At 44.2% G+C, this 24,417-nt stretch overlaps 1 protein-coding gene across 2 annotated transcripts; it reads left to right on the top strand.

Annotated features, from left to right (window-relative positions):
• Nucleotides 1-18: 18 nt before the first annotated feature.
• On the top strand, nucleotides 19-19,054 carry btk (Bruton agammaglobulinemia tyrosine kinase). 2 transcript variants are annotated; one of them, XM_049028632.1, is made up of 18 exons: nucleotides 19-204; nucleotides 4,618-4,783; nucleotides 4,862-4,966; nucleotides 7,668-7,749; nucleotides 7,864-7,992; nucleotides 10,506-10,564; nucleotides 10,659-10,858; nucleotides 11,631-11,693; nucleotides 11,947-12,001; nucleotides 12,761-12,840; nucleotides 13,203-13,330; nucleotides 13,450-13,524; nucleotides 13,751-13,922; nucleotides 14,201-14,414; nucleotides 14,568-14,632; nucleotides 14,746-14,864; nucleotides 15,621-15,778; nucleotides 15,900-19,054. In XM_049028632.1, exons 2-18 carry the CDS (start codon nucleotides 4,643-4,645, stop codon nucleotides 15,969-15,971), a joined length of 1,917 nt encoding a protein of 638 aa, XP_048884589.1. In that variant the 5' UTR covers nucleotides 19-204; nucleotides 4,618-4,642; the 3' UTR covers nucleotides 15,972-19,054. The 2 variants fall into 2 exon arrangements, with proteins under 2 accessions (XP_048884589.1, XP_048884590.1); XM_049028633.1 differs by lacking the exon at nucleotides 19-204 and adding an exon at nucleotides 2,303-2,400.
• Nucleotides 19,055-24,417: the final 5,363 nt, after the last annotated feature.

Genomic DNA, 24,417 nt, shown 5'->3' with positions numbered 1-24,417 from the left:
CTCACTCGTATGATAAGAAAAATAACCAGGAAGCAAAAAAGAGGAAATGAAAGCGGCTTTTGTGTGTGGTGGGTGCTGCTTGGCGTCCGTGTCCTGCACCGACATAGTGCAGACGGGCTAGACACGCCGCCGCCGCCGCCCCCTTGGTGCTACGCCACAGCGCTCAGCGTTTCTCGTCCGCTCTGACTGTGACGAGTCCCGGGGGTAAGTGTGATGGAGTGAGAGGTGGAGAGGGATTATGGTGTGAACAGTACCCACTGTCTGGGGAGGGGAAAGGGGTATGGGGGTGATTAATGGTACTTAATGGTACTGGTATCTGAATAGGCCTATATGCAGTGCAACCAAGTAGATAAAAAAGTTACTTCATATCTAATTGGATTGCATAAATTTGACAGACCTGAAGTTATTTATAAGTAATACTATAATATTATGTAGTATTTAATAGGTGACAAGTGAAGGACCGGCCTGCTCTGTGTTATTTAGATGAGACGGCTAGTCCGTGGTGCATAAAATTTATGGGTGATTTTCTGATGATAGGAGTCTTTCGTCAAATACTGACCAGTTGTTCTCTGCATGATCATATTATGTCAGCAAGGTCTCTCGAGGGCAAAGAGTGCAGGAATTATCGGACAGAGGCAGTCATCGCCAACGTCTTCAACTGGCTGCTTCAGTAGGACAGGAAGAAACAAACTTTCCTGAAGAAAATTGCTAAAAGAGAACCCAGAGCTCAACTTATTTCAGAGTCGTTTTAGTAACAGATCGATGGACACTGAAGTAATCTGGGTAGCTAGGGGAGGACTTATCTGACCGACATGGTCTTAAACATTGCAGCCGATTTTGGGTGAAAGGTTTCCATCAGGCAGCCAGCAAACTGCAGCCCAGCCCACTTCGCTGTGTGGTTGCATATAGCAGTAGGTGCTCTTTTCTTAGTGTTTTGTGGCGTGTTTTGCTGTCTGCCAGTCAGAGACTCTGAAATCATGAAACTATCTCCCCAGTCTTCAAAAGCTGCGAATTCTCTACTTGTTTTAATGATCAAACGATAAACACAAGTACTTTGACTAGGTTGATTTGCAGTGTTTGGCTCCTTGCCACTGCCTGTTGATTTCAGAAGGCTGTCTGACATCTTGTGCGCTTCTAACAGCAACTGTGACTTTTCATACAAGAAAATCCCTAATATGCAAATACATCCACATCTCATCCATCCTCTGCTGGTGGGCACGTCTGTGAGAGTGCTGGAGCCTATCCCAGACAGTGTAGGGCACACACACAGTGTAGATCAGATTGAAACCTTACAAATGTACCAGCATATTTTGTAGAAGAGTGCTTCAGAGGAGCTAATGCATTTGGACAGGGTGCTTTTCGGTGAGCAATAGTAAATGTGCTATTGCATAAATGCCACATTTTAAGGTAGCATCATTTCACTCACCTTTAAAAAGAGCAGAGTCCACCTGTTACTACGAATGAGTCTATTATTTGATTGGTCTTTTGCTGGCAAAGATACAAGGCATCGGTCCATTTTCAAAACGCTGTAAAACAATTGGGTGCCATTCGCTGAACTTGCAAGAGGAGCACACACATCTCTTCATGCGATGTGGCGCTTAATTTTTTTTCCGGTGATGTTACATTTGCTGCGATGGGCTGGCCCCCCATCCTGGGTTGTTCCCTGCCTCATGTCCATTGCTTCCGGGATAGGCTCCGGACCCCCCGTGACCCAGTAGGATAAGCGGTTTGGAAAATGGATGGATGGATGGATGTTACATTTGCAGGGATGTTACTGGGGGTGCTCAGCAGTTTCCAGTGGGTGCTTTAGCCCCCTCCCCCCCAATGCCCCCCTGGCGCTGCCCCTGTATGTGAACCAGGGGATGCACATTGCTTATTCACACTTCGGGGGGGTACATTTCCCAAAAGCATAATCACTAACAATGTTAGTAACTTACATACTAGGACCATATAACTGAACCGTATAACTGAACGTAAGTTGCTAATGGGAAAAGTACACAAGGGATTGTTTTTTAACAGGAAAGCTACATCAACACCTGGCCGTCACACCAAGGGCACTAAAATTTGAAAGTTAACTTCCTGCGTGACTGCCAGCCATTTCCAGCAGTCTCTCCCACCATTATCTCCATTCCCGTCACTCTACCATAAGCAGAAATGTGGTTTTTACTGTCCCTTAACAATGGGTCCGTTTGGTGTCCTAAAGCCACCGACTAGTATGATGCACGAAAAAAGGACATTTTAGAGACAAGCAAACCTTTTGTAACATGTCTGGTGAAGGTGTCAATGAACAAGCACAAGACCAGGAAATGACTGGGGAGGTTAAAAAGTAAGCCTGCGTGTAACTACTGTATCAAAACATGGGCAGTAAGCTGCAATACGTGGTCTATCAGTGAAGGAAAGGTAGGCTTGGTTTAATTGCTTAGCTAAACAAGTATCGTTAAATTCAAAACGAGGTTTCTTACGTTTCTTTGTAATATGTTACCCTTAAAAAGACCGGTTTATGGTTTCAATGTTGCCCAGTGACTGTGACTGATCGCGTCTCGAAAATAGACCTACGTCATTTCTTAAAAAGTTTGTAGCCAAATTCATCACAGTAAAACTTGTCTAAACTGCTAGCATTTTCCTTTCGACTGATTGAGGAGTATTGGACCAAATGGTACATCTGTCCTCCCCCACAACAACTAATTGTGGTTTGGGATTATGGTGAATATTGTAACGATTGCTAATTATATGACGGGAAGAGTGTGACCAATATTACCGAAATTCGCATTGCATATATTACTCACTTCGCATGCCTGTATTTGCACAAGGCAAAACGCATTGTTTTCAGTAAGATTAAGTCAGGTTTCGTATGGAAGCTGAGAATAACAGGCTGTAACTTAATTGATTTGCATATTTACATGTACCGGCAAATAGGCTTGAATGGCAGGTGCCTGTGGGCGGTGGGGAGCCGGAGCTGCCTCTTGGCAATCAGACAATCAGTGAATGTAGATAGATTATTCATACGTGCAATTCAAAATAAGGCTATTGATTGGTAGTGAGATCTGTACATTTTTGGAGTGAGGTGCTTAATATTGGGAATGATTATGTACAAGGCAGGCATGACTGTAAGCGCAACGCTCCTTTGTCTGTGTGCAAAGCCGACGTGCGAAGGCGCTTCGCTGGGGCTGGTGTGAATGGTCACACCTTATCCAGCGGTTCCCCTGAAGCAGTGGTGTGACTTTCAGTCGAGAATAGTGACATGCACATCGCACGATGCATGCTGGTTCCGATGTTTCCTGTAATCCGATACATCGATCTCGGATAACTAGAATAATTTTCCAGTTTTGCTTTCACCTTTTTTTGCATAGAGAAAAGCTTTACCGAAGTTCCTCAGGTAAAGTGCTTCTCCATTTTGTGAGAACTTCCTGTGTTGTTCATTATCCTGTTTTTTTGCAGTTGGTAAAGATACCGCAGGTTTCTGCGACATAGGGGTTTCCATCCTTTTGATGTCCGCGGGGGGATTAAGCGTTACAATTTTTTTCCAAATGTGAACAGAATGCGCGAACGTGTGGGGTCGTAAAAACTAACTTATACATCTGTATTATGTCCATATTACATAGTGAGTACCATATGTTCCCCACAATGTAATAAAAACGTATTTTTACATTGTGGGGACCATTGTCAGGTCCTCACAAAGATTTGAGAATGCAAACAAAAAAACTAAAAATGCTAAAAGTATTTTGTTTGGGTACTTATCATTAAGGCTGGCCTGGGTAGAGGTTAAGGTCGACATTTTGAAATTCTAGTTTTCCCCATAGAAGTGAATGGAGAGTCCCCACAAAGATATAATTACAAATCTGTGAGTGTGTATTACTGTGTACTCTAATGTTGTATACAGCTCTGGAAAAAACTGAGACCACAGTATACTTTAAAATAATAATAAATAAATATATATCTGCATTTTTAACTCCTGGATTTATCCTGGTTCTGAGTGGCATGGTGCTTTCATGTTCAAAATTTCTAAGACAGCAGCACACAAGAATAAGGTGAAGCAGGATACACTGGGAACGACCAGAAACCAGCCAGGTAGAGGGAGAAAGCGGCTTTCTAATGCCAGAGGTGACCGTCAACTTATCCGGTAGAGCCTCATCAGAGGATGACCTCAGGTGACCTTCAAAGAGAAGGGGAAACCTTAAGTGGTGTGGAGTGCTCTGATAGGACAGTTCAGAAGAGGCATTTTACATGGGTGCATACGCATAAATTGAGAAATGAGTGAAGCTGAAAATTTTGCTGCGGCCCCTTAATTTTTTGCAGAGCTGTACGCACTCTGATATGCTAAAAATTTGCCACTGAGAAATGACAGGGTGTATATTTGGACTTCTGGATGCTATGAGTTTCAGGGGGTTCAAACCAGGCTATCTTCAGAACTATAAATTTCTGCTACCATGCAGTGCCCGCCAACCCATTAGGTGACCAGCTAGGACGCCACCTTCTTAGGGGTCGCAGACTCTGTAGGGGGCTCTGTAGGTACGGCTTGCCTAGGGCGCCACCTCGACTTGTCCAGTCACAAGTTCAGTATGTGGATCAGACTTGTATACAGTTATCAGAACCGATTCCCATATTCTTTGTGTTCAGGTAAGGGGACAGAGCTGACTCCACAATGGGGGACATCATCCTAGAGGACTTTTTCATTAAACGTTCTCAGCAGAAGAAGAAAACCTCTCCACTGAACTACAAGGAAAGGTTTTTCACCCTGAAGCAGGGGAAGCTCTCCTACTACGACTATGATGTGGAGAAAGGGGTATGTGCACAGGAATTGGGTACTGGGGAGTTAAAGCCCTTTGGTATATTCATGTCCTCTTTCTGTTCACACACATAGAAGAAGAAAAGTTTGAAGGGGTCTGTGGACCTGGAGAAGATCAAGTGTGTGGAGAACGTGGAGCCGGAGCTGAATGCCCCCTCAGAAAGGCTCTACCCATTCCAGGTGGGCTGACCCAGGTGCACCTCACTGCCCAGGAGGTCTCCTCACACCGCAGACAGCTCAGCTTTTATCAGGCTTAGCACAGTGAGACAGGTGCACCTCACTGCCCAGGAGGACTCCTCACACCGCAGACGGCTCAGCTTTTATCAGGCTTAGCAAAGTGAGACAGGTGCACCTCACTGCCCAGGAGGACTCCTCACACCGCAGACGGCTCAGCTTTTATCACGCTTAGCACAGTGAGACAGGTGCACCTCACTGCCCAGGAGGACTTCTCACACCGCAGACAGCTCAGCTTTTATCACGCTTAGCACAGTGAGACAGGTGCACCTCACTGCCCAGGAGGACTCCTCACACCGCAGACAGCTCAGCTTTTATCACGCTTAGCACAGTGACCCAGGTGCACCTCACTGCCCAGGAGGTCTCCTCACACCGCAGACAGCTCAGCTTTTATTACGCTTAGCACAGTGAGACAGGTGCACCTCACTGCCCAGGAGGACTCCTCACACCGCAGACAGCTCAGCTTTTATCACGCTTAGTACAGTGAGACAGGTGCACCTCACTGCCCAGGAGGACTCCTCACACCGCAGACAGCTCAGCTTTTATCAGGCTTAGCACAGTGAGACAGGTGCACCTCACTGCCCAGGAGGACTCCTCACACCGCAGACAGCTCAGCTTTTATCAGGCTTAGCACAGTGAGACAGGTGCACCTCACTGCCCAGGAGGACTCCTCACACCGCAGACAGCTCAGCTTTTATCACGCTTAGCACAGTGAGACAGGTGCACCTCACTGCCCAGGAGGACTCCTCACACCGCAGACAGCTCAGCTTTTATCACGCTTAGCACAGTGAGACAGGTGCACCTCACTGCCCAGGACGACTCCTCACACCGCAGACAGCTCAGCTTTTATCACGCTTAGCACAGTGAGACAGGTGCACCTCACTGCCCAGGAGGACTCCTCACACCGCAGACAGCTCAGCTTTCATCAGGCTTAGCACAGTGAGACAGGTGCACCTCACTGCCCAGGAGGACTCCTCACACCGCAGACAGCTCAGCTTTTATCAGGCTTAGCACAGTGAGACAGGTGCACCTCACTGCCCAGGAGGACTCCTCACACCGCAGACAGCTCAGCTTTTATCAGGCTTAGCACAGTGAGACAGGTGCACCTCACTGCCCAGGAGGACTCCTCACACCGCAGACAGCTCAGCTTTTATCACGCTTAGCACAGTGAGACAGGTGCACCTCACTGCCCAGGAGGACTCCTCACACCGCAGACGGCTCAGGTTGTCTGTGATGATGACACATCGGAGCTTTAACCTAATGATCCTTTTCATAGCTTCATCGCCAGTGGTCTGCCCTCAGCTGAGGTGTTAAATTATGTCCTTATTGTCCGAGTGAGCCACATTGGAATGGGGTACCAGTGATATGACATCATCTGTAGATGGTTATAACTGGTTACTTTGTTTATATTGGAGACCTGAATGTTTTTAAAATAGGTGAGACTTTCTCAGGCAGAGATTCAATATGGCCATGAAAATGCCAGAAAGTTTTCAGAACGTCTGTTCTCTCATGTCTCCTTGGTTACAGGGAAGCAGAAAGTAACTGGGGATTGTCATGTAATCCGTGGTTTGTAAGCATGTGGGCCTTTCGTGGGAATTCTGTGGGCTGAGCGACTGTACATTTACTTAGCACTCACCCAAAGCCCATCTAACCTGGGAAGTGAACCAACAACCTTCCAAACACAGGCACAGCGTTCTAACCTCCTGGTCACCACACTGAACTTCCCCATGCCACTGGGGTTCAAACCTGTGTGGGGAAACCTCAGTGGAGTTCAAGTTTAATGCCTTAACCTCTCAGCCATCACAGCTCCCTACCTTAAATAACTGATCATTTAACAATATCAGTAAAGTATCGCAAACAGATAATAAAGTCCAGCACCAGGCAGTGAGGCTGGCAGGGACATTTAAAGGGAAGCGAAATGTGTCTTTAATATTGATAGGGATCTGCAGGCCCAGGGCTGAACTCACTGTGGCATCCAGATCCGAAACCATATTTGGTCTGACAACAGGAAGTGCACCCTTACTTCAGCACTTACCTTCTGCCTGACAAGCTCTGTTATCTTGGGTGGCAGAGAACTAGGCATTGGGTTAGAGGCGACGTGCAGGGTCTGAATTCGGGGGTATCGCAGTGCTCTCTGCAGCTCTCCAGAATGTTATATTCTGTCATATATGCTGATTAGTGTGGAGCTTAGTGGGTGGTTTATCTCAGTTGCATAGTGAAAAAAAAAATCGTAGAAAATCTTTTTGGATGAAAAGGTTAAATCAACAAACAAATGGTAGGCTCATTTAAGGCTCAGATAAATTTTTTTTTTTTTATTATAAGTGGAAGATGATAGTGTAGTGGGCCGTTAGTTTACATGGTGAGAAGAATCCATTCCTCCATTCTGGACAAGATGGCAGGGAGCTGTGGAACCTCACTGGGGGCACATTATGGGTAAGCCTAACTTCACCGTGTGTCTCTGGACATGGGAGGAAACAGACTTAGAACATGTGTAGAACATGTGACCTTCACGCACACAAAGCAGAGGGATTTGAACCCCCACTTCATCATGTGGGGGGGGGTAATAGTACTACCCACTGTTCCACCATGCAACCCCAACTTAAAAGAAACAGGAAATGATAACATTTACCCCCCCCCCCCGTGACAGATCATTTACGATGAAGGGCCACTGTATATCTTTGCCAAGACGGAAGAGATCCGGAAGAGATGGATACATGTGCTGAAGCAAGGTCAGTAAGGCGTGGACAGAGACGGATTTGCCCTCGCCTGGGCGTGGCAGAAAGAAGCCCACCCTTTCCCATGCTCTAATGCTCCCCCCTTTTCCCATGCCTGTCTCACACCAGAGGTGAAGTACAATAAGGACCTACTGCCCAAGTATCACCCCTGCTTCTGGGTGGACGGCGTCTGGCTGTGCTGTCATCAGGAGGTCAAGCAAGCCATGGGCTGTAAGGTGCTGGAGACCCGCAGCACTGGTCAGTGCTTCTCAGATCTTCTGCAGAGGCTCACGCTTCACCCCGATCCTGCGCCGTTTCATGTGTCTGTGTGTGTTTATATTTGTTTCTATTAGTTACATAAACTCCTGTTACTCATTGGCTAAATTTCACATCACCTTCCCCTTCATATAGGAACAGAGAAACCCAAGCAGAAGCAAGCAGATATTATTAGACTGAAGACCACAAGCTTTTCTGTTATTTTGTGATAAAATGTATGACACACTTAAAATATTTTTCCCTTCACACAGAGTCAAAATGCAGCATTTTATCTAGGAAATCTTTCGATATGCTGAATTAAAATCTCTACAGATTACTAGTTGCATCACTGTATTTGACAGTGTGTGATGTTTGCTCAGCCTTCATAACAATTTATGTAATAAAGACTAGTCAAAAGACTAAAGTATACATACTTACAGTGGGGCAAAAAAGTATTTGGTCAGCCACCGATTGTGCAAGTTCTCCCACTGAAAATGATGGCAGAGGTCAGTAATTTTCATCATAGGCACACTTCAACTGTGAGAGACAGAATGTGAAAAAAAAATCCATGAATTCACATGGTAGGATTTTTAAAGAATTTATTTGTAAATTAGGGTGGAAAATAAGTATTTGGTCAATAACAAAAATTCAACTCAATACTTTGTAACATAACCTTTGTTGGCAATAACAGAGGTCAAACGATTACTATAGGTCTTTACCAGGTTTGCACACACAGTAGCTGGTATTTTGGCCCATTCCTCCATGCAGATCTTCGAGAGCAGTGATGTTTTGGGGCTGTCGCCGAGCAACACGGACTTTCAACTCCCTCCACAGATTTTCTATGGGGTTGAGGTCTGGAGACTGGCTAGGCCACTCCAGGACTTTCAAATGCTTCTTACGGAGCCACTCCTTTGTTGCCCGGGCAGTGTGTTTGGGATCATTGTCATGTTGGAAGACCCAGCCACGTTTCATCTTCAAAGCTCTCACTGATGGAAGGAGGTTTTGGCTCAAGATCTCACGATACATGGCCCCATTCATTCTTTCCTTAACACGGATCAGTCGTCCTGTCCCCTTAGCAGAAAAACAGCCCCAAAGCATGATGTTTCCCCCCCCATGCTTCACAGTAGGTATGGTGTTCTTGGGATGCAACTCAGTATTCTTCTTCCTCCAAACACGACGAGTTGAGTTTAGACCAAAAAGTTCTACTTTGGTTTCATCTGACCACATGACATTCTCCCAATCCTCTGCTGTATCATCCATGTGCTCTCTGGCAAACTTCAGACGGGCCTGGACATGCACTGGCTTCAGCAGCGGAACACGTCTGGCACTGCAGGATTTGATTCCCTGCCGTTGTAGTGTGTTACTGATGGTGACCTTTGTTACTTTGGTCCCAGCTCTCTGCAGGTCATTCACCAGGTCCCCCCGTGTGGTTCTGGGATTTTTGCTCACCGTTCTCATGATCATTTTGACCCCACGGGATGAGATCTTGCGTGGAGCCCCAGATCGAGGGAGATTATCAGTGGTCTTGTATGTCTTCCATTTTCTGATAATTGCTCCCACAGTTGATTTTTTCACACCAAGCTGCTTGCCTATTGTAGATTCACTCTTCCCAGTCTGGTGCAGGTCTACAATTCTTTTCCTGGTGTCCTTCGAAAGCTCTTTGGTCTTGGCCATAGTGGAGTTTGGAGTCTGACTGTTTGAGGCTGTGGACAGGTGTCTTTTATACAGATAATGAGTTTGAACAGGTGCCATTAAGACAGGTAACGAGTGGAGGACAGAAAAGCTTCTTAAAGAAGACGTTACAGGTCTGTGAGAGCCAGAGATTTTCCTTGTTTGAATTGACCAAATACTTATTTTCCACCCTAATTTACAAATAAATTCTTTAAAAATCCTACCATGTGAATTCATGGATTTTTTTTTCACATTCTGTCTCTCACAGTTGAAGTGTACCTATGATGAAAATTACTGACCTCTGCCATCATTTTCAGTGGGAGAACTTGCACAATCGGTGGCTGACCAAATACTTTTTTGCCCCACTGTAGAAACAACGTACTGTGCAATAAATATGATTGAGATAAATTAAGCTGAGATAAATAACTTTTCGCTGTGCTAGTAGGAGCCATTTTAAAAGGGGCAGATTGAGCCTGGTGCCCATGAGGCAGAGTGATGCTGATGTGGTTTTCCCTCTCTTTCTGTGAAGGATTCTTAGTCCAGCATTCTGTTACTCTTTCTGTGAAGGATTGTGAGCCCAACATTCTCTTTCTCTCCCTCTCTTTCTGTGAAGGATTGTGAGCCCAACATTCTCTTTCTCTCCCTCTCTTTCTGTGAAGGATTGTGAGCCCAACATTATCTTTCTCTCCCTGTCTTTCTGTGAAGGATTGTGAGCCCAACATTATCTTTCTCTACCTGTCTTTCTGTGAAGGATTGTGAGCCCAACATTCTCTTTCTCTCCCTCTCTTTCTGTGAAGGATTGTGAGCCCAACATTATCTTTCTCTTTCCCTCTGTTTCTGTAAAGTATTCTCAGCCCAGGTTTCCAGGAAGTCCAGGAAGCCGCTCCCCCCAACTCCAAACCAGGTTGGTCTCATTACATTTGAACTTTGAAAGACTCCCTTGCATCAGTCCCCTGGTCACCTGACATTCCATCCCCCACCTTCTCCCTGTCACACAGGAGAAGAATTCAAGGCCATTGCCCCTCCAGCCGTTGCCCGCAGAGCCCCCTCAGCCTGCCACGCCTTTGGAAATGAAGGTCATCGCAGAGTATGACTATGTACCTCAGAGCGAACAGGACCTGGAGCTGAGGAAAGGAGAAGAGTACACTGTCCTGGCAAAGGAGAGTGCCAACTGGTGGAAGGCCAAGGATAGATACGGGTGGGTGTGGGCTCCATGCCCGCGGATAGCCAGCATGCATGATGGTGCTGGTCCTTCCAACATACAACAACAAACAAACAAAAAATTAATTTTTGTATAGCGCAGTTTCACGACATTACATCATCTCAAAGTGCTTTACAGCATCCTCACCCAAAGCCCCCAGTGAGTAAGCCAAAGGCGACAGTGGCAAGGAAGAAACCTTGGGAGGGACCAGACTCAAAGGGGGAGCCCATCCTCCAGGTGCCGGCAGGGAGAGTCAAATAGGAGAGATGGTTAAGTGCCAAGTCACACTGTCCAAATCATAAGATATTCATTCACACCTTGATGTGAATGATGTCATTTTGATGACCTTCGTTCCCGTAAAAAGTCAAGAAGACGTCTGGGTCTTGAAGGTAGTAATGAACTTTCTCCAATAAGAAACAAACCGAAGAGGTTAACAGACGAAAGTACACCTAGAGTTGTGATTTTCCACAGGAAGTGGCAGTAGTTACTATTAATAGAGATCAGCTTTCAAACACATTTAAAGACCAGATTGTCATATCTTTTTGCTGTCAGAAAATATATAAAGTGTCCCTTGATCATCTAAGCATGACCCCCTTTTCAAACAGTCAACTCTACAGTGAATTTCAGAGTAAGGTTACTGTACTGAATGACAATTCATTTGTTGTAACTAGACATTTGTTAAATGTTTAAAGTATCTGAGTAAAGCAAAAGACTTAGACTGACTTTGCACGGGTAAGGCTGTCATTTGTATTTTTTGTTTTTTCTACAGAAATGAGGGCTACATTCCTAGCAATTTCGTCAGTGAAGTTCAGAATGGACTTGAGCAGTTTGAGTAAGTAAGACCATATGAAACCTTCTCACCAACAACTGAACACCCTTAACCAACCCCCAGGAATTTGCTTAGCAGTCCGATGGTGCTCTGAAAATGGCAAACAAAGGTTGATTTACATAAGCGTATGGGCAAAGATCTGGGTCCCAGATATTTTGTGTCTAGTTAAACTCAATGGTTGTTCTGCTAAAAGTTCGTTATGGTCAGCGCACATAGAAAAAACACAGACTTCCTCCTGCCCTTATTCACTCTGCAGATGGTACTGCAAGAACATGAACCGCAGCCAAGCAGAGAACCTGCTGAGGAAGGAGGTAAAGGCGGGCGACCTGTGGGCTCCCTCATCTTCCACCACAGCCTTGTTGTGGTTCTTCAAGACGTTGTTCTCACATATGGAAGTGCAGACGAGCATTTTTTTCATTCTCTTCCTGTTTTACATTGCCAGTTTACCATTTAGCTACTGGTGTCAGCCTTGCCAGTTAGCAGCCAGGTCGGCTGAGGATCAACTGCATAGGGAATGGAAATATGGACAACTGCTAACAGCGGCTATAACCAATCACAAACGCCACGTTTAATATAAGCTGCCTCTGCTAACCCTGTCTGAGTTAGTAGCTTCTTGAAACTTGTGTGTTTGTGACATAAACTGTGTCCCAATTCAGGGGCTGCAGCATTTTACAGCTGCATTCAAAGACCAACTGCGTCGCAGCGATGGGACAAGGCTGTCCCTTTGCAAGGGGGGGAGAAATGCTTCCTTCTTTTGCCAGGCTGCTAAGAATCCACCCAATGAATCCTTCATGGCTCAATCTTTCCCAGGATTCACTGTGCAGATTTAGGAGGACACAGCCTACGAAGACTATATAGATACAGCCCCTGAATTGGGACACAGCTATGGTCTGCAGGAGCAGTAAATGCACATGCAGGTTAAGTGAGGATCACTATCCCACATCAGTGGATCCATCACATCACCGCACACGTCTGTCACTGACGCTGCCCTTAGAGATGCCGTGGATGTGTACACGCCCGCCAAAGCTTCATGCCGCCTGCACATCACGCTATTTGCATTTGTCCTGCAGAACAAAGATGGCGGCTTTCTGGTACGGGACTCTAGCAAGGCTGGGAAGTACACCGTCTCCGTGTTCACTAAGGGTGGAGGGTGAGTTCAAACGTCCATATGAAGTGTGTGAGTGTGTATGAGTGTATGAGCATATGAGTGTGTATGAGTGTATGAGCATATGAGTGTGTATGAGTATATCAGCATATGAATATGCGAGCGTGCGTCTGTACACGTGACCATAGCTTACTGAGAAGTCTGAGCTTGCAAAGACATGTAAATCTCTTTATGCAAAATCCATATTTGGTTCCTTGCCACTCTGGGGTTAATGACGTTCTGATGAACATGTTTTATCAGCAGATAACAAGTTATCTTTTCTCTGGAACTCTGCCACCCGCCATGTTGACACCTGAACTGTCATGTCCTGCTTCTGAAACGTTGCTCTTCTCTCTCTGGCCTTCAAGCGATGCAGCACCTGCATGCAGACACTACAACATTTGTACGAATCAGCAGGGCCAGTTCTACCTCGCCGAGAGGCACTACTTCGACACGATATCTGATCTCATTAAATACCACCAGCACAATGCCGCAGGTTGGATTCCTCACAGGACCGCTCCTGCGTCTCTCTCACCTGGAACCCAAACTACGTCAAATAACATCCTTTTGTAATAATAATGTTGGTGATCATATGGCTGTGTGTTCTATCCAAAGGAATGGTGAGCAGGCTGAAGTATGTTGTGTCAAACAAGACCCAAAATGCTCCGTCTACGGCTGGCCTTGGATATGGTGAGTAAGGCATGGAGCCAGGCTTATGGAGGCCAAAATGTCACGGTTAGAAGGATGGGTGACCCTGCCTGTTGCTTAACTGCATGATTAGAGTCTGAAGAACAGCAAAGACAGCATTTGGTGCCTTGAGCTGTAGGGGGCTGTCCTATGCACTGCCTGATCTAAAAGCTTCATCACAAGGTATTGATATTGACATTCCTTTCTTGTCTGCTTCTGTTGACTTCAGGGGTCTGGGAGATTGACCCACGTCACCTGACCTGCATCAAGGACCTAGGCTGCGGGCAGTTCGGGGTGGTGAAGTACGGCAAGTGGCAGGGCCGGCATGATGTGGCCATCAAGATGATCAAGGAGGGCTCCATGTCAGAAGATGACTTCATTGAAGAGGCTAAAGTCATGATGTAGGTGTGGTCCACTCCTTAAGGTGACACTAGAGTGTGTGCATTCTGGGGGTTATAATTTATAGATTTTACAGCATTTTCACAGCAAAATATTTAGGGATATTATGTGATTAAGTTTCTTCCAGGGCCACAAGAGCCCTAAACTGTGAGATGAGGATGAGGATTTTTGCTGTTATCTACTATGCTATCTGCCTTGACGATGAACCTGACTGGGTGCAGCAACATCATCTCCCAGGATGCTAAAGGTGTTCCTCTTTTATTCGGCTTCCCTTTGCCAGGAAACTCCAGCATACCAACCTCGTGCAGCTATATGGCGTCTGCACCAAACAGAGACCCATCTACATCGTCACCGAATTCCTGTCCAACGGCTGCTTGCTGAGCTACCTCCGCGAAGTCATGAGCCCACATCCCATCCAGCTGCTGGAAATGTGCAAGGATGTGAGTGAGGGCATGGCCTACCTGGAGTCGAAGCAGTACCTCCACAGGGACCTGGTGAGAGCCAAGCTTGTAGCTTTAGGCTTCGTCTTGCATATAGGTGACTCAGCTTTGAACCCTTCTAGGTTTATAGCCGAGGTTCATTATTTGCTTCCCATAGGCCGATGATGCTACTGTGAGCCCTTTTAAATGCTTCTGCTCTGCTTTCAGGCAGCCAGAAATTGCTTAGTGGATGCAAACGGAACAGTAAAAGTCACGGATTTTGGATTATCAAGGTAAGGCCTTTCCTGGAAAAAAATAATAAATATGCCGCTGTACCAGACTGAACCATCTTGGCATGAAACCTGCGAATGGTGGTACTCACCCGTCCCACCTCCACTGTTTCCAGGTACGTCCTGGACGATGAGTACACCAGCTCTGAGGGCTCCAAGTTCCCCGTCCGCTGGTCGCCACCTGAAGTCCTCCTCTACTGCAAATTCAGCAGCAAGTCTGACGTCTGGGCATTCGGTAAGTGTCTGTTTGTTGTTAAATCGGGCTGCTTTGATAACACCCGGAAAATTCGGGAACGCCAGAATTCCTGAATAGGGTCAAATTACTTCCGAGCAACAGATTTTTTCACAAAATATATAAATATAAATGACAGGATTGCGTTTTTCTGCCAAAATATGATCAAATTTCGCAGTAGGACTTAAAAGAGGTATGGAGACCGTAAAGGGACATCGAAGGAAAAACATATGGCAGAAAAAAATTATAGTAACATTAAAATAAATAATCCTTTGGCGAGAAAATACTATAATACCTCTGCATCATTTCATATAACCTCAGCATTTATCTCGCAATACTTTTATGTTACCTCACAATACATATTTATTCATAATTGCACTGTGTGGTTATAGAGTAGAATAAATGTACTATAGAAGTAAAAGACATAGACATGTGCAGTGAAGTATGTTTTCAGCAAGACTGTGGGGGACTATGGGGGACTGTGGGAGACTGTGGGGGACTGTGGGGGACTGTGCGAGACTGTGGGGGACTGTGGGAGACTGTGGGGGACTGTGGGAGACCATGCACGCCATTTAATTTTCAGATTATGTATTTTTTATGCATATTTATATTTAAATGCACCAAAACTGACAGCATCATGGGAGCCCAAAGCTTCCGCCTTGCTAAAGATGAACTGAATGACCGTAGCTGGTCTTTGAAATGCTGCTTGAGCCCCACTAAATACGACATGTTTTGTTTGCTTGGGTTTTACTTCACTAGGCGTTCTCATGTGGGAAATCTACACTCTGGGCAAGATGCCCTATGAACGCCTTAATAACACAGAGATAGTACAGAAACTCTCCAGTGGACTTCGTCTCTATCGCCCCCAACTGGCTAATGAGAGAGTGTACAGCATTATGGCCGCCTGTTGGAATGAGGTGTGTGGTTTTAATGTTTTCTCCCTTACTTGTGTAAGTCACTGTAAGTAATCCATACAACCACAGATCGAATCCTTCCTTGTTTGACTGTTTCGCGTCCCTTACTCGTGTCCCCTTTCAGAAACCGGAAGATCGTCCACCTTTTCAAGAACTTGTGTCCATTATTCAGGACTTGCTATATGACCTCCAGTAGCCAGGAATCTCCAAGCATCATCCTCGTCAGTCTAGGCGCTATCTTCTGTCTACAGCTAGCAGAGTCATCCGCCCAAGCATCCATCCTACCTAGAGTCAGAGAGACGCATACCAGCACTGTAAAGCCAGAAAACTCCTTGTCAATGTAACTACTGTGTGATGTTTCGACTGAATGTTGCTAGGGTAGATACAGCCTGTTTAACTAGGTTTTCATAGAGTTCAGGAAGTTCTATGCTTGTTAAAACACCACAAACTGAGGCTGTGTTCAGAATGTCCGCTATATCACGATTGAATTAGCCAATTGGTAGTGCTGTTCGAATTATCAACTCTACATATCATTCACTATTATTGCGCCATATAAAGTCATCGCAAGGCGCACGAAAATCTAGTGCATTGAAGCTGTACCCTACATTGGCTGACTTAGACCATCGTGCATTATGGGCTGCCGTGTGAGTGTCGGAACCAGATTGGAAAAACTTGGAAAAGCTACACAACACACATCGCTGCCCCGTAGCAACGCAGTCTGAACCGTGACCATTAACCGCTGTTAAGGAGCTCACTTATGAAATACATGCACACGAGCTATAACAACAGTGGCAGAGCTACTGCTGCTTAAAAAACAAATATTTTAATATATTTCACTGCTTTGCATGGGTAATGAATACAGTATACTTAAGATTAGACTATAATACCATAGTTACAACTGCAGTCACCACAATGCTTGCATAGGTGGATACAGTGCAGTCAAGTATATTGTAAATAAAGTTCACATATTTTTGTCGTAAAATTTTATTTTTATTTCAGTGTTGTTAAGACGTATGTCAATTAAAATGTTTACTGACAGAAATAGCAACATTGATGTCCACATTCTGGCATTTAAACAACAGAGAGGAAAATTACGACTATCCATCACACGTTATGTGGCAGCGTAACATCCGCCTAGTGTCCAAAATATATCAACCGCTGTCTGCCCTTGTCCCCTAGTGAGTGTTCTACATAGAAAACACTGTACAGTGAGTGAGTGAACAAGTGGACATTCCAAACATGGCCTGGGAGTGGATTGTGGCTTTCAAGTCTGCCTGGTGAGAGGGATGACTGTGCATTGTCAGTCACATGATGGAATAACCTACTTCTCATTGGTTACTTTAATTCCCATTAGGGTCAACCAGCCAGCACGTTGAAATCTGACTTATGCACTTATGCGAATGGATAGCTGTTCCATTGTTAACTTTAGTAGGGGAAGTTATATAGAAAAAGCTCATGTCGCTTCAGGATATTAATTCGAATATGAGTCTTTGAACAGAAAGTGTGAATTTTTGAGTTTCCTGCTACATTGTATCAAAATCCCCTTATAGATGAGTGAAATGCAGCTTTAGTTGCCATTTGCACAAGTACATCGGAATGCTTCTTTTTGCATATTCCATCATGCTCTCCTTTGAGACATACATACACCGATCAGCTGTAATATTAAAGCACCTGCCTGCACCTTATTGTGTAGGCCCCCCCACATGCTGCAAAAACAGTTCTGATCCGAGGCATGGATTCTGCAAGACCTCTGAAGGTGTCCAGTGGTATCTGGCACTTAGAAATTAGCAGCAGATCTTTAAGCCCCGTAAGTTGTGAGGTGAGGTTCCCATGGACCAGACTTGTTTGTCCAGCAGGTCCCAAAGATGCAAGATCTGATTGAGATCTGGGGAATTTGGAGGCCAAGCAAACATATTGAACTATTTTTCATATTCCTTATACCATTCCCGAACTAATTTTGCAGTACGTCAAGCTGCATTAGCCTTGGCTGCCCATGATCCCATTACCAATTCACCAACCTTTGGTAGGTACTGACCACTGCGTACTGGGAACACCCCACAAGATCAATTGATCTGACCCAGTCATCTAGCCATCACAATTCGGCCCTTGTTAAAGTCGCTCAGATCGTTCCCAATTTTTGATTTTAATGTTATGGTTGATCAGTGTGAATGCTGTTGAGGGCCAAGCTTGGGATCCGAGTGCAGGGTCATCTGTCCATTCAGCCCCCCTGAAGCATCTTTGAGGGGGTTAAGGGCCTTGCTTAAGGGCCCAGCAGACATGTGACTATTCTTCTGAGGCCAGGGCTCAAACCAGGAATCTTCCAATCACAGGCAGTTGCATAACCCACTGAACCACACACCGTTGCTATTCGGCAGTGATGGGTGTGGTGTGGTTAACTAAATGAAGACATGAACTCTCCTCACTGTATATGGCCTTAAAAAGCAATATTTAACCTAGAGTAACAGCGGTTCTGTAGGAACTAATTTTGTCTGAACCTCTACACCTTCAACTGATGTGCCCCCTGATTAAAGATCGAAGTGTCTGGCATGAGTCTGTGCGCACTTCACATCACACTGGATTGTCTAGGATGAGTCTGTGCACACTTCACATCACACTGGATTCTCTAGGATCAGTCTGTGCACACCACATCACACTGGATTGTCTAGGATGAGTCTGTGCACACTTCACATCACACTGGATTCTCTAGGATCAGTCTGTGCACACCACATCACACTGGATTGTCTAGGATGACTCTGTGCACACTTCACATCACACTGGATTCTCTAGGATCAGTCTGTACACTTCACATCACACTGGATTGTCTGGGATGAGGTTGTGGACTCTTCACATCACACTGGATTGTCTGGGATGAGGTTGTGCACTCTTCACATCACACTGGATTGTCTGGGATGAGGTTGTGCACTCTTCATATGCCCTTCGGTGTAATATGAAATGCAGATGGGAAGCTGAGCCCTACTGAAAGGGTGTGTGGATATGGATATCACCTGCAGTTAGGAGGGCAAAGGATGATGGGATGGTGATCACTGGGTGTTTGTAAAGACTTCTGCTTCTAGCTAGAATAAGTTAATTCTGTTGGAGTTGTCTGTCAAATCTACTTGTTTTTAACTTACCATAATACATAATACTGTCAATAAAATAATAATAAAATGATTACCATTCTTCCTTCTTTTTCTGCTTCCTTTTTTGCAGAAGATTAAATACTTCGAAGTTGCTCTGCTCTGCAGCACTAAGAATAAACTTCTTCTGCATAAAGCTGAACCATTTCTGTGTCTTTCTGAAAATCTGTTCCAGTTCTATTGTGAAGAGATTAAAATGTGGCTCATCTGCACTATCTGCATCTGTGTATCGTATCTGCACTATTAATGAATGAATGTGGTGTTTTTCCAGAAACATTCCAATAAATACTTTTGCTTGAATGTTTTATTCTGTAACAAAGTGTAACAGTAAATTGATTAAGCATAATGTGAGTTTTTGCATTTCAATACACTGCCTGAACCTTTTACCTTATCCCTGATTTATTATTATTATTATTATTATTATTATTATTATTATTTAGGGCTATCGCTATCGATTTTAACAATAATTGAGTCAATTAATTAATCTCACGATTCATCAAGTAATTGTTCTGCCAAAATCGTACGCTCCTTCCGTGTGCCACGCCCCCTCGTTAACCTCGTGTGGGTTCCCCTTGTTCACCAGCTGTTTCCTGTTGCTGTTCCCCGATATCCTGACTGCCGCTCCTCTGACTCCACTCCGCGTGCCGCATATTGTACAACAGTAATCATTTACATGTAATATATTATATACGTTGCATATAACACAAAGTAGGAACCAGCCAGCCATTGCAGGGTCACACATACGGTCAGTTTAGGCACTCCAGTTCATTTAAGTTGCATGTTTCTGGACAGTGGAAGGAAACCGGAGACTCCACCCGCTGCACCCTTAGTACTAAGCTTGCAGAATATGCCATGTTAACCCCAGGCATCTCTGAGCTTTATCCACCCTTTTCCTCTTCCATGTAAATCATGCACCCAACGCACCATTTCTCTGTTCCTGTTCTCTCTTCCTCCCAGAGCTCACTTGGCTTGTAATCTGTTCCAGGCGTCTGAAAGTTGAGTACGTTCAAGCAAAAGAATAATAAAATTCCTCTCTCAGCTAATTACAATTAGACCACAGAAATTTATTTAAAGTTACGCTTCTTATAATTTTTTTTACTTTTACTTTTCTTATAGCAAGATACTCTTTAGCTGGCAGCCTATGGCATGCCGATTTCTCTTTAATAATAATAATCATCAAACTGATAATCAAATCATGCATTTTAATACCTCATGACATAAAACTGTGGTTGCAATGTACAAAAAGACAAAGTGATTGTTTCCCCCCCAAATTCGAATGAAACTATCTGAGTGATTGAAGCATCCCCACGCAGCACATGCAGCAAACCATGGTGGAGACCACAGGCAAGTATAGCGTGGGGCAAAGGACACAGAGAAACTGCCTGGCGTGCTATTCGTGTTCCTGAGTTTATTAAGTCATTACGGTTATTTAGGTTCTATGGCGACAGAGCTACTCTCGGCTACCTCCCGCACTACTCCCCCACTACGAAGAAACGGAGCTCCTTCGCCGCAGCGAGGAATGAATTAAGAGAAAAGATAACTCCAATTTTCTTTCAGTTTCCTGCAACATTAAAAGTTTATCTCATATATGTTTATATGAAATATTTTAATAACTCCGGACACTCTTCACACTCTCCGAACTGCGACTCAATAACGCAAATTTGTTGTACAGGTATGGACTGATATTAATGCTGCAAGAAATGGGCGTCGTTAAGGCCGATCATGTATAGGCTAATTTAAGCAACAAGCCGAGTGTTTTAACCCTGATGCAAATCTTCCTTCAAAAAAAAAAAAAGTCAGGTCACAGGTGAACTGATGTTTTTAATAGATAGAAATGCCCCTACTGCAGGCTGCGGTCCTTTGGACTACTTAAGGTGGACCTGAAAATCCGAATATGGAACTGCGAATAAGGGGCCAGATTTCGCCTTGTGTAACCTGAGTCGTGTCGAGAGAGAGAGTTGTAACGAAAGGTCATGTAGACTTACAAATAATTCCAGAAATTAAGTGCTTGGTGGAACAGCATTTCTTGGTAATCAATAAATGCATTAAAAGCTGCGAAGCCGCTTGCAATGACGCGATTGCGCCTGTAGGGGGACCCGTAGACTTACCTTCATAACTTCTGGCTTTCGATTCGGATTAATTTATTAAATGCTTTGAGCCAGTGAAAACTCTCTTAAGGATGACAGTATATGATGTCTACAAGTAATATCACATATCCCTGCATGGATTTGAAGGTGAATACAGCTTTGAGCCAGACAGGTAACAAGTGATATCACTTGCAGAAATCATATACTGTCATCCCGAAGTGAGTCGCGCTCTGCATTGTGATTCTTTACGTGACGTGGCATGATGCGGGAGGTGCAGGGAGGTGCAGGCCAGTCCCGGGACTCCCCCGTCGTGGCGCTCTTTTTAAAATATGTTATTGAGAATAACGTCAGGAAATATTATATAACAACGAACAATACCAGAGGTAAAATATTGTCTACATATATGGTCTAAATACATAACAATGCATATCAATTCAACTGAAAATATTATACCACATATACATCCAGCAACATAAATAAGTAAATAAATAAAAATAAATAAAGAATAAATAAACAGATAGATAACTAAATAAATGAATAAATAAGAATAAATAAATGACTATTTGTTAAGACTCCTGTTCAAACTGGTCATTGTAATATTTTAAAAATCTTTGGGTTTAATTCCTTTTTTTGTCGTCGCTCATCCCGTCCCAAGCGTTGTCAGTCGTTCTTGTCTTCCCTGTTGTCAGTCTGTAGTGTTTCCTCTGTTCTCTGCCACATGGCTCAACTTGTCGATCATGCAGTTATCTATACCACTCTGTCGCATGTTCAAACCCTGCTTCCTCTCCTTTCATATTTTACTCCCTAGTGTTTCATTTGTATGAGTTTTTCTAATTCTTGTGTCTGGTGATTTTGTATTTGGTTTCGGTTAAATTCTTTGTGCCTATGCTTGTGTTCCTACCTGTCTGTTACTCCCCAGTCTTAGTTCCTGTTTCCCTGTTTCCTTGGTTAGTTCTTAGTTTCCCTGTTCAGGTCCCCAAGTTAATTAGTTCCACCTGTAGCCTATTCTTGACCTTATGTGTTTCCCTGGTTGCTCGTTGTCCTGCACCTTCCCCTATTGGTTAATTGTCTGTTTCACTCTTGCTTGTCATCACCCTGTTCAGTTTTTGTATTTAAGTTCCTGCCTGAACTTAAATATGGACAGACGATATAAACATCTTGTTACTGGTTCATAATCATAGTGAGAATATCTTATTGTTATGCAAACGTTATTGCTTCCTTTGTTCCCGATTTGTGTCTTCAGGATCTCCAGGGCAGCTTGTGGACAAACAGGAGGTGACGCCTATGAAAGGAGACACTGTCAGTATTCAGTGTCACTATACTGACATTTACATCGACATGATGTGGTGTAAGATGGGCGGGGGCTCCTGTGTAGGGAATTCTGGGAGTTTGGATGGGAGGCCTGTGGAGCTCAGTGATGAAAGAGTTAATAAAGTGCTCAGCGTCACAATGAGGTGACTGGAGAGGAAGGACACGGGCTGGTACCTGTGTGTGGCAGGAAACCTGCAGATCCTCCTTCATATTAAAGTCAATCCACAACCACATACAGCACTGAATGTAAGTAATTAATTAAAATATGTGAGTCATTTATACTCTATTACAAATAAATAAAGGCTAAATGGATCCCAAATCTTTCCCTCATGAAGGAGGTCTGCGCATTTTTGTGGGAAGAATCCGTTTGGGGGAGGGGGGGTGCACTGTACTCACTGGAGTATTACCAACAAGCACCAGGGTGAACAAAATACTGAGCTAAGGTTAGAGTAAAGCTAAAAAGAATGAAATTAAGCAGTTTTAGCTTTTTAAAAATTTCAGCGATTCAAAGGACATTCTTATAATAAACTCATTACTTACTTGTATTATACTTGATATATGAAGTATTTTAACTCTCTTTCTTATCATTGTATGATTATGCTATTTCATTTTAAATATTAGCGTTACCTGTCTTGCTGACATCCCATAATACAGCTCTGATGACCTGATCAGATATACATCCTGCTCTTCCTCAGATACATCGGTGTCTAATTTGTATGCCGCACTAAATTGCAGTACAAACTAGTGTTACGGTCGTATTCTACAATGACTGATCTTGTGCTACCACGAATTCATTGTGATTTATTATTTAAACAATTCATCTCACCTGCAGACTTTCAGTACCCCGGCATATGGATACTTCCATAGACCTGATTTATAAATGCTGGGGTGGAGCATCTGTCACTATCCGATGTCTATATGGTGACAGATACAAAACTCGTGTGAAATACTGGTGCAGAGTTTATTTGGATTTATGTCCACCTATAGTAAGCAGTGATTCTACACAGATGAAGAGTAAAGTGCCAATCGAAGATGATCCTGACCAACGAGTCTTCACTGTGACCATGAACAATCTGACAACTGGGGACTCTGGTCTCTACTTGTGTGCTGTGAAGATCTTGGGAGCCTCAGATGTTGGAGATACAGTTCAGCTGTCAGTCACTAATGGTGAGATGTTTGTACTGAAGACTGTATTCAACAAGACACACAGTATGTAACATGCCATTCATTCAGAAATAGCAGATATTAAACACAAAGAACAAGGAAATATTTTTGAAAATATTCAAATATTTTAAAACTTTGGATTGAATAGGTCCCAAATTTTAGTTTTGCTCAAAATGATAAATGAGACCTAAAAGAAGTAACGGAGTCAGTTTAAATGGGATCCGTCCGGCGGTGTGACTTTGTTCCTAATCAGTGTTCAGGTTTCCCATGGCTGTCAGTGGACAAACAGGAAGTGACGGATGTGGAGGGAGAGAGCGTCAGTGTTCAGTGTCGCTACACAGACATTCACGGTCAAAAGGGGTGGTTTATGTTTGGGGGCTTCTGTGTGTCAGATAGATCTGAGTGATAGATCCTGTCCTGATCAGGGATGACAAAGTAAACAGAGTCTTCAGTGTGACAGTGGGGGGACTGGAGAGGAAGGACACATGCTGGTACTGGTGTGATGCTGGAGTCCTGCAGATCCCAGTTCATATCACTGTCAATTCGCTAAGGTAACCATTCAACAGTACTTACAGTAGTGTGGGGGTCCATCCAAGGTGAGCCCCTGCCATGTGTTCTGTGCTGCCAGGAAGAGGCTATAGGCTCCCATGTGACCATGTTCTGGAAAAATATTTAGGAGATGGATGGATTTCTCTAAGTTGTGTCATAAACAATGTAATAATCGTAATTAAGCTGTCAGTTAAATCTCCCTAACTATTTCCATGCTCTTTGTTAATGTCTCCCATTCTTTACATGTCGCCTGTGTGATAGTACAGATGTGGCTGCCCCATGTCGCGTTAAAGCAGGGAAAACTTCACTGTTCAAATCCATTATTATTCAGCTCTTTGGTGCAGCCGGCTCTGTATGTAGGACTGGGCTTATTGCTGCGGCTGTTGATCACTAA

Source organism: Brienomyrus brachyistius, chromosome 10, assembly GCF_023856365.1.
Source record: "Brienomyrus brachyistius isolate T26 chromosome 10, BBRACH_0.4, whole genome shotgun sequence".
Classification (NCBI taxonomy): domain Eukaryota; kingdom Metazoa; phylum Chordata; class Actinopteri; order Osteoglossiformes; family Mormyridae; genus Brienomyrus; species Brienomyrus brachyistius.
Note: the sequence above shows the minus strand (reverse complement) of the source record. Positions and strands in the feature narration are given on the sequence as shown.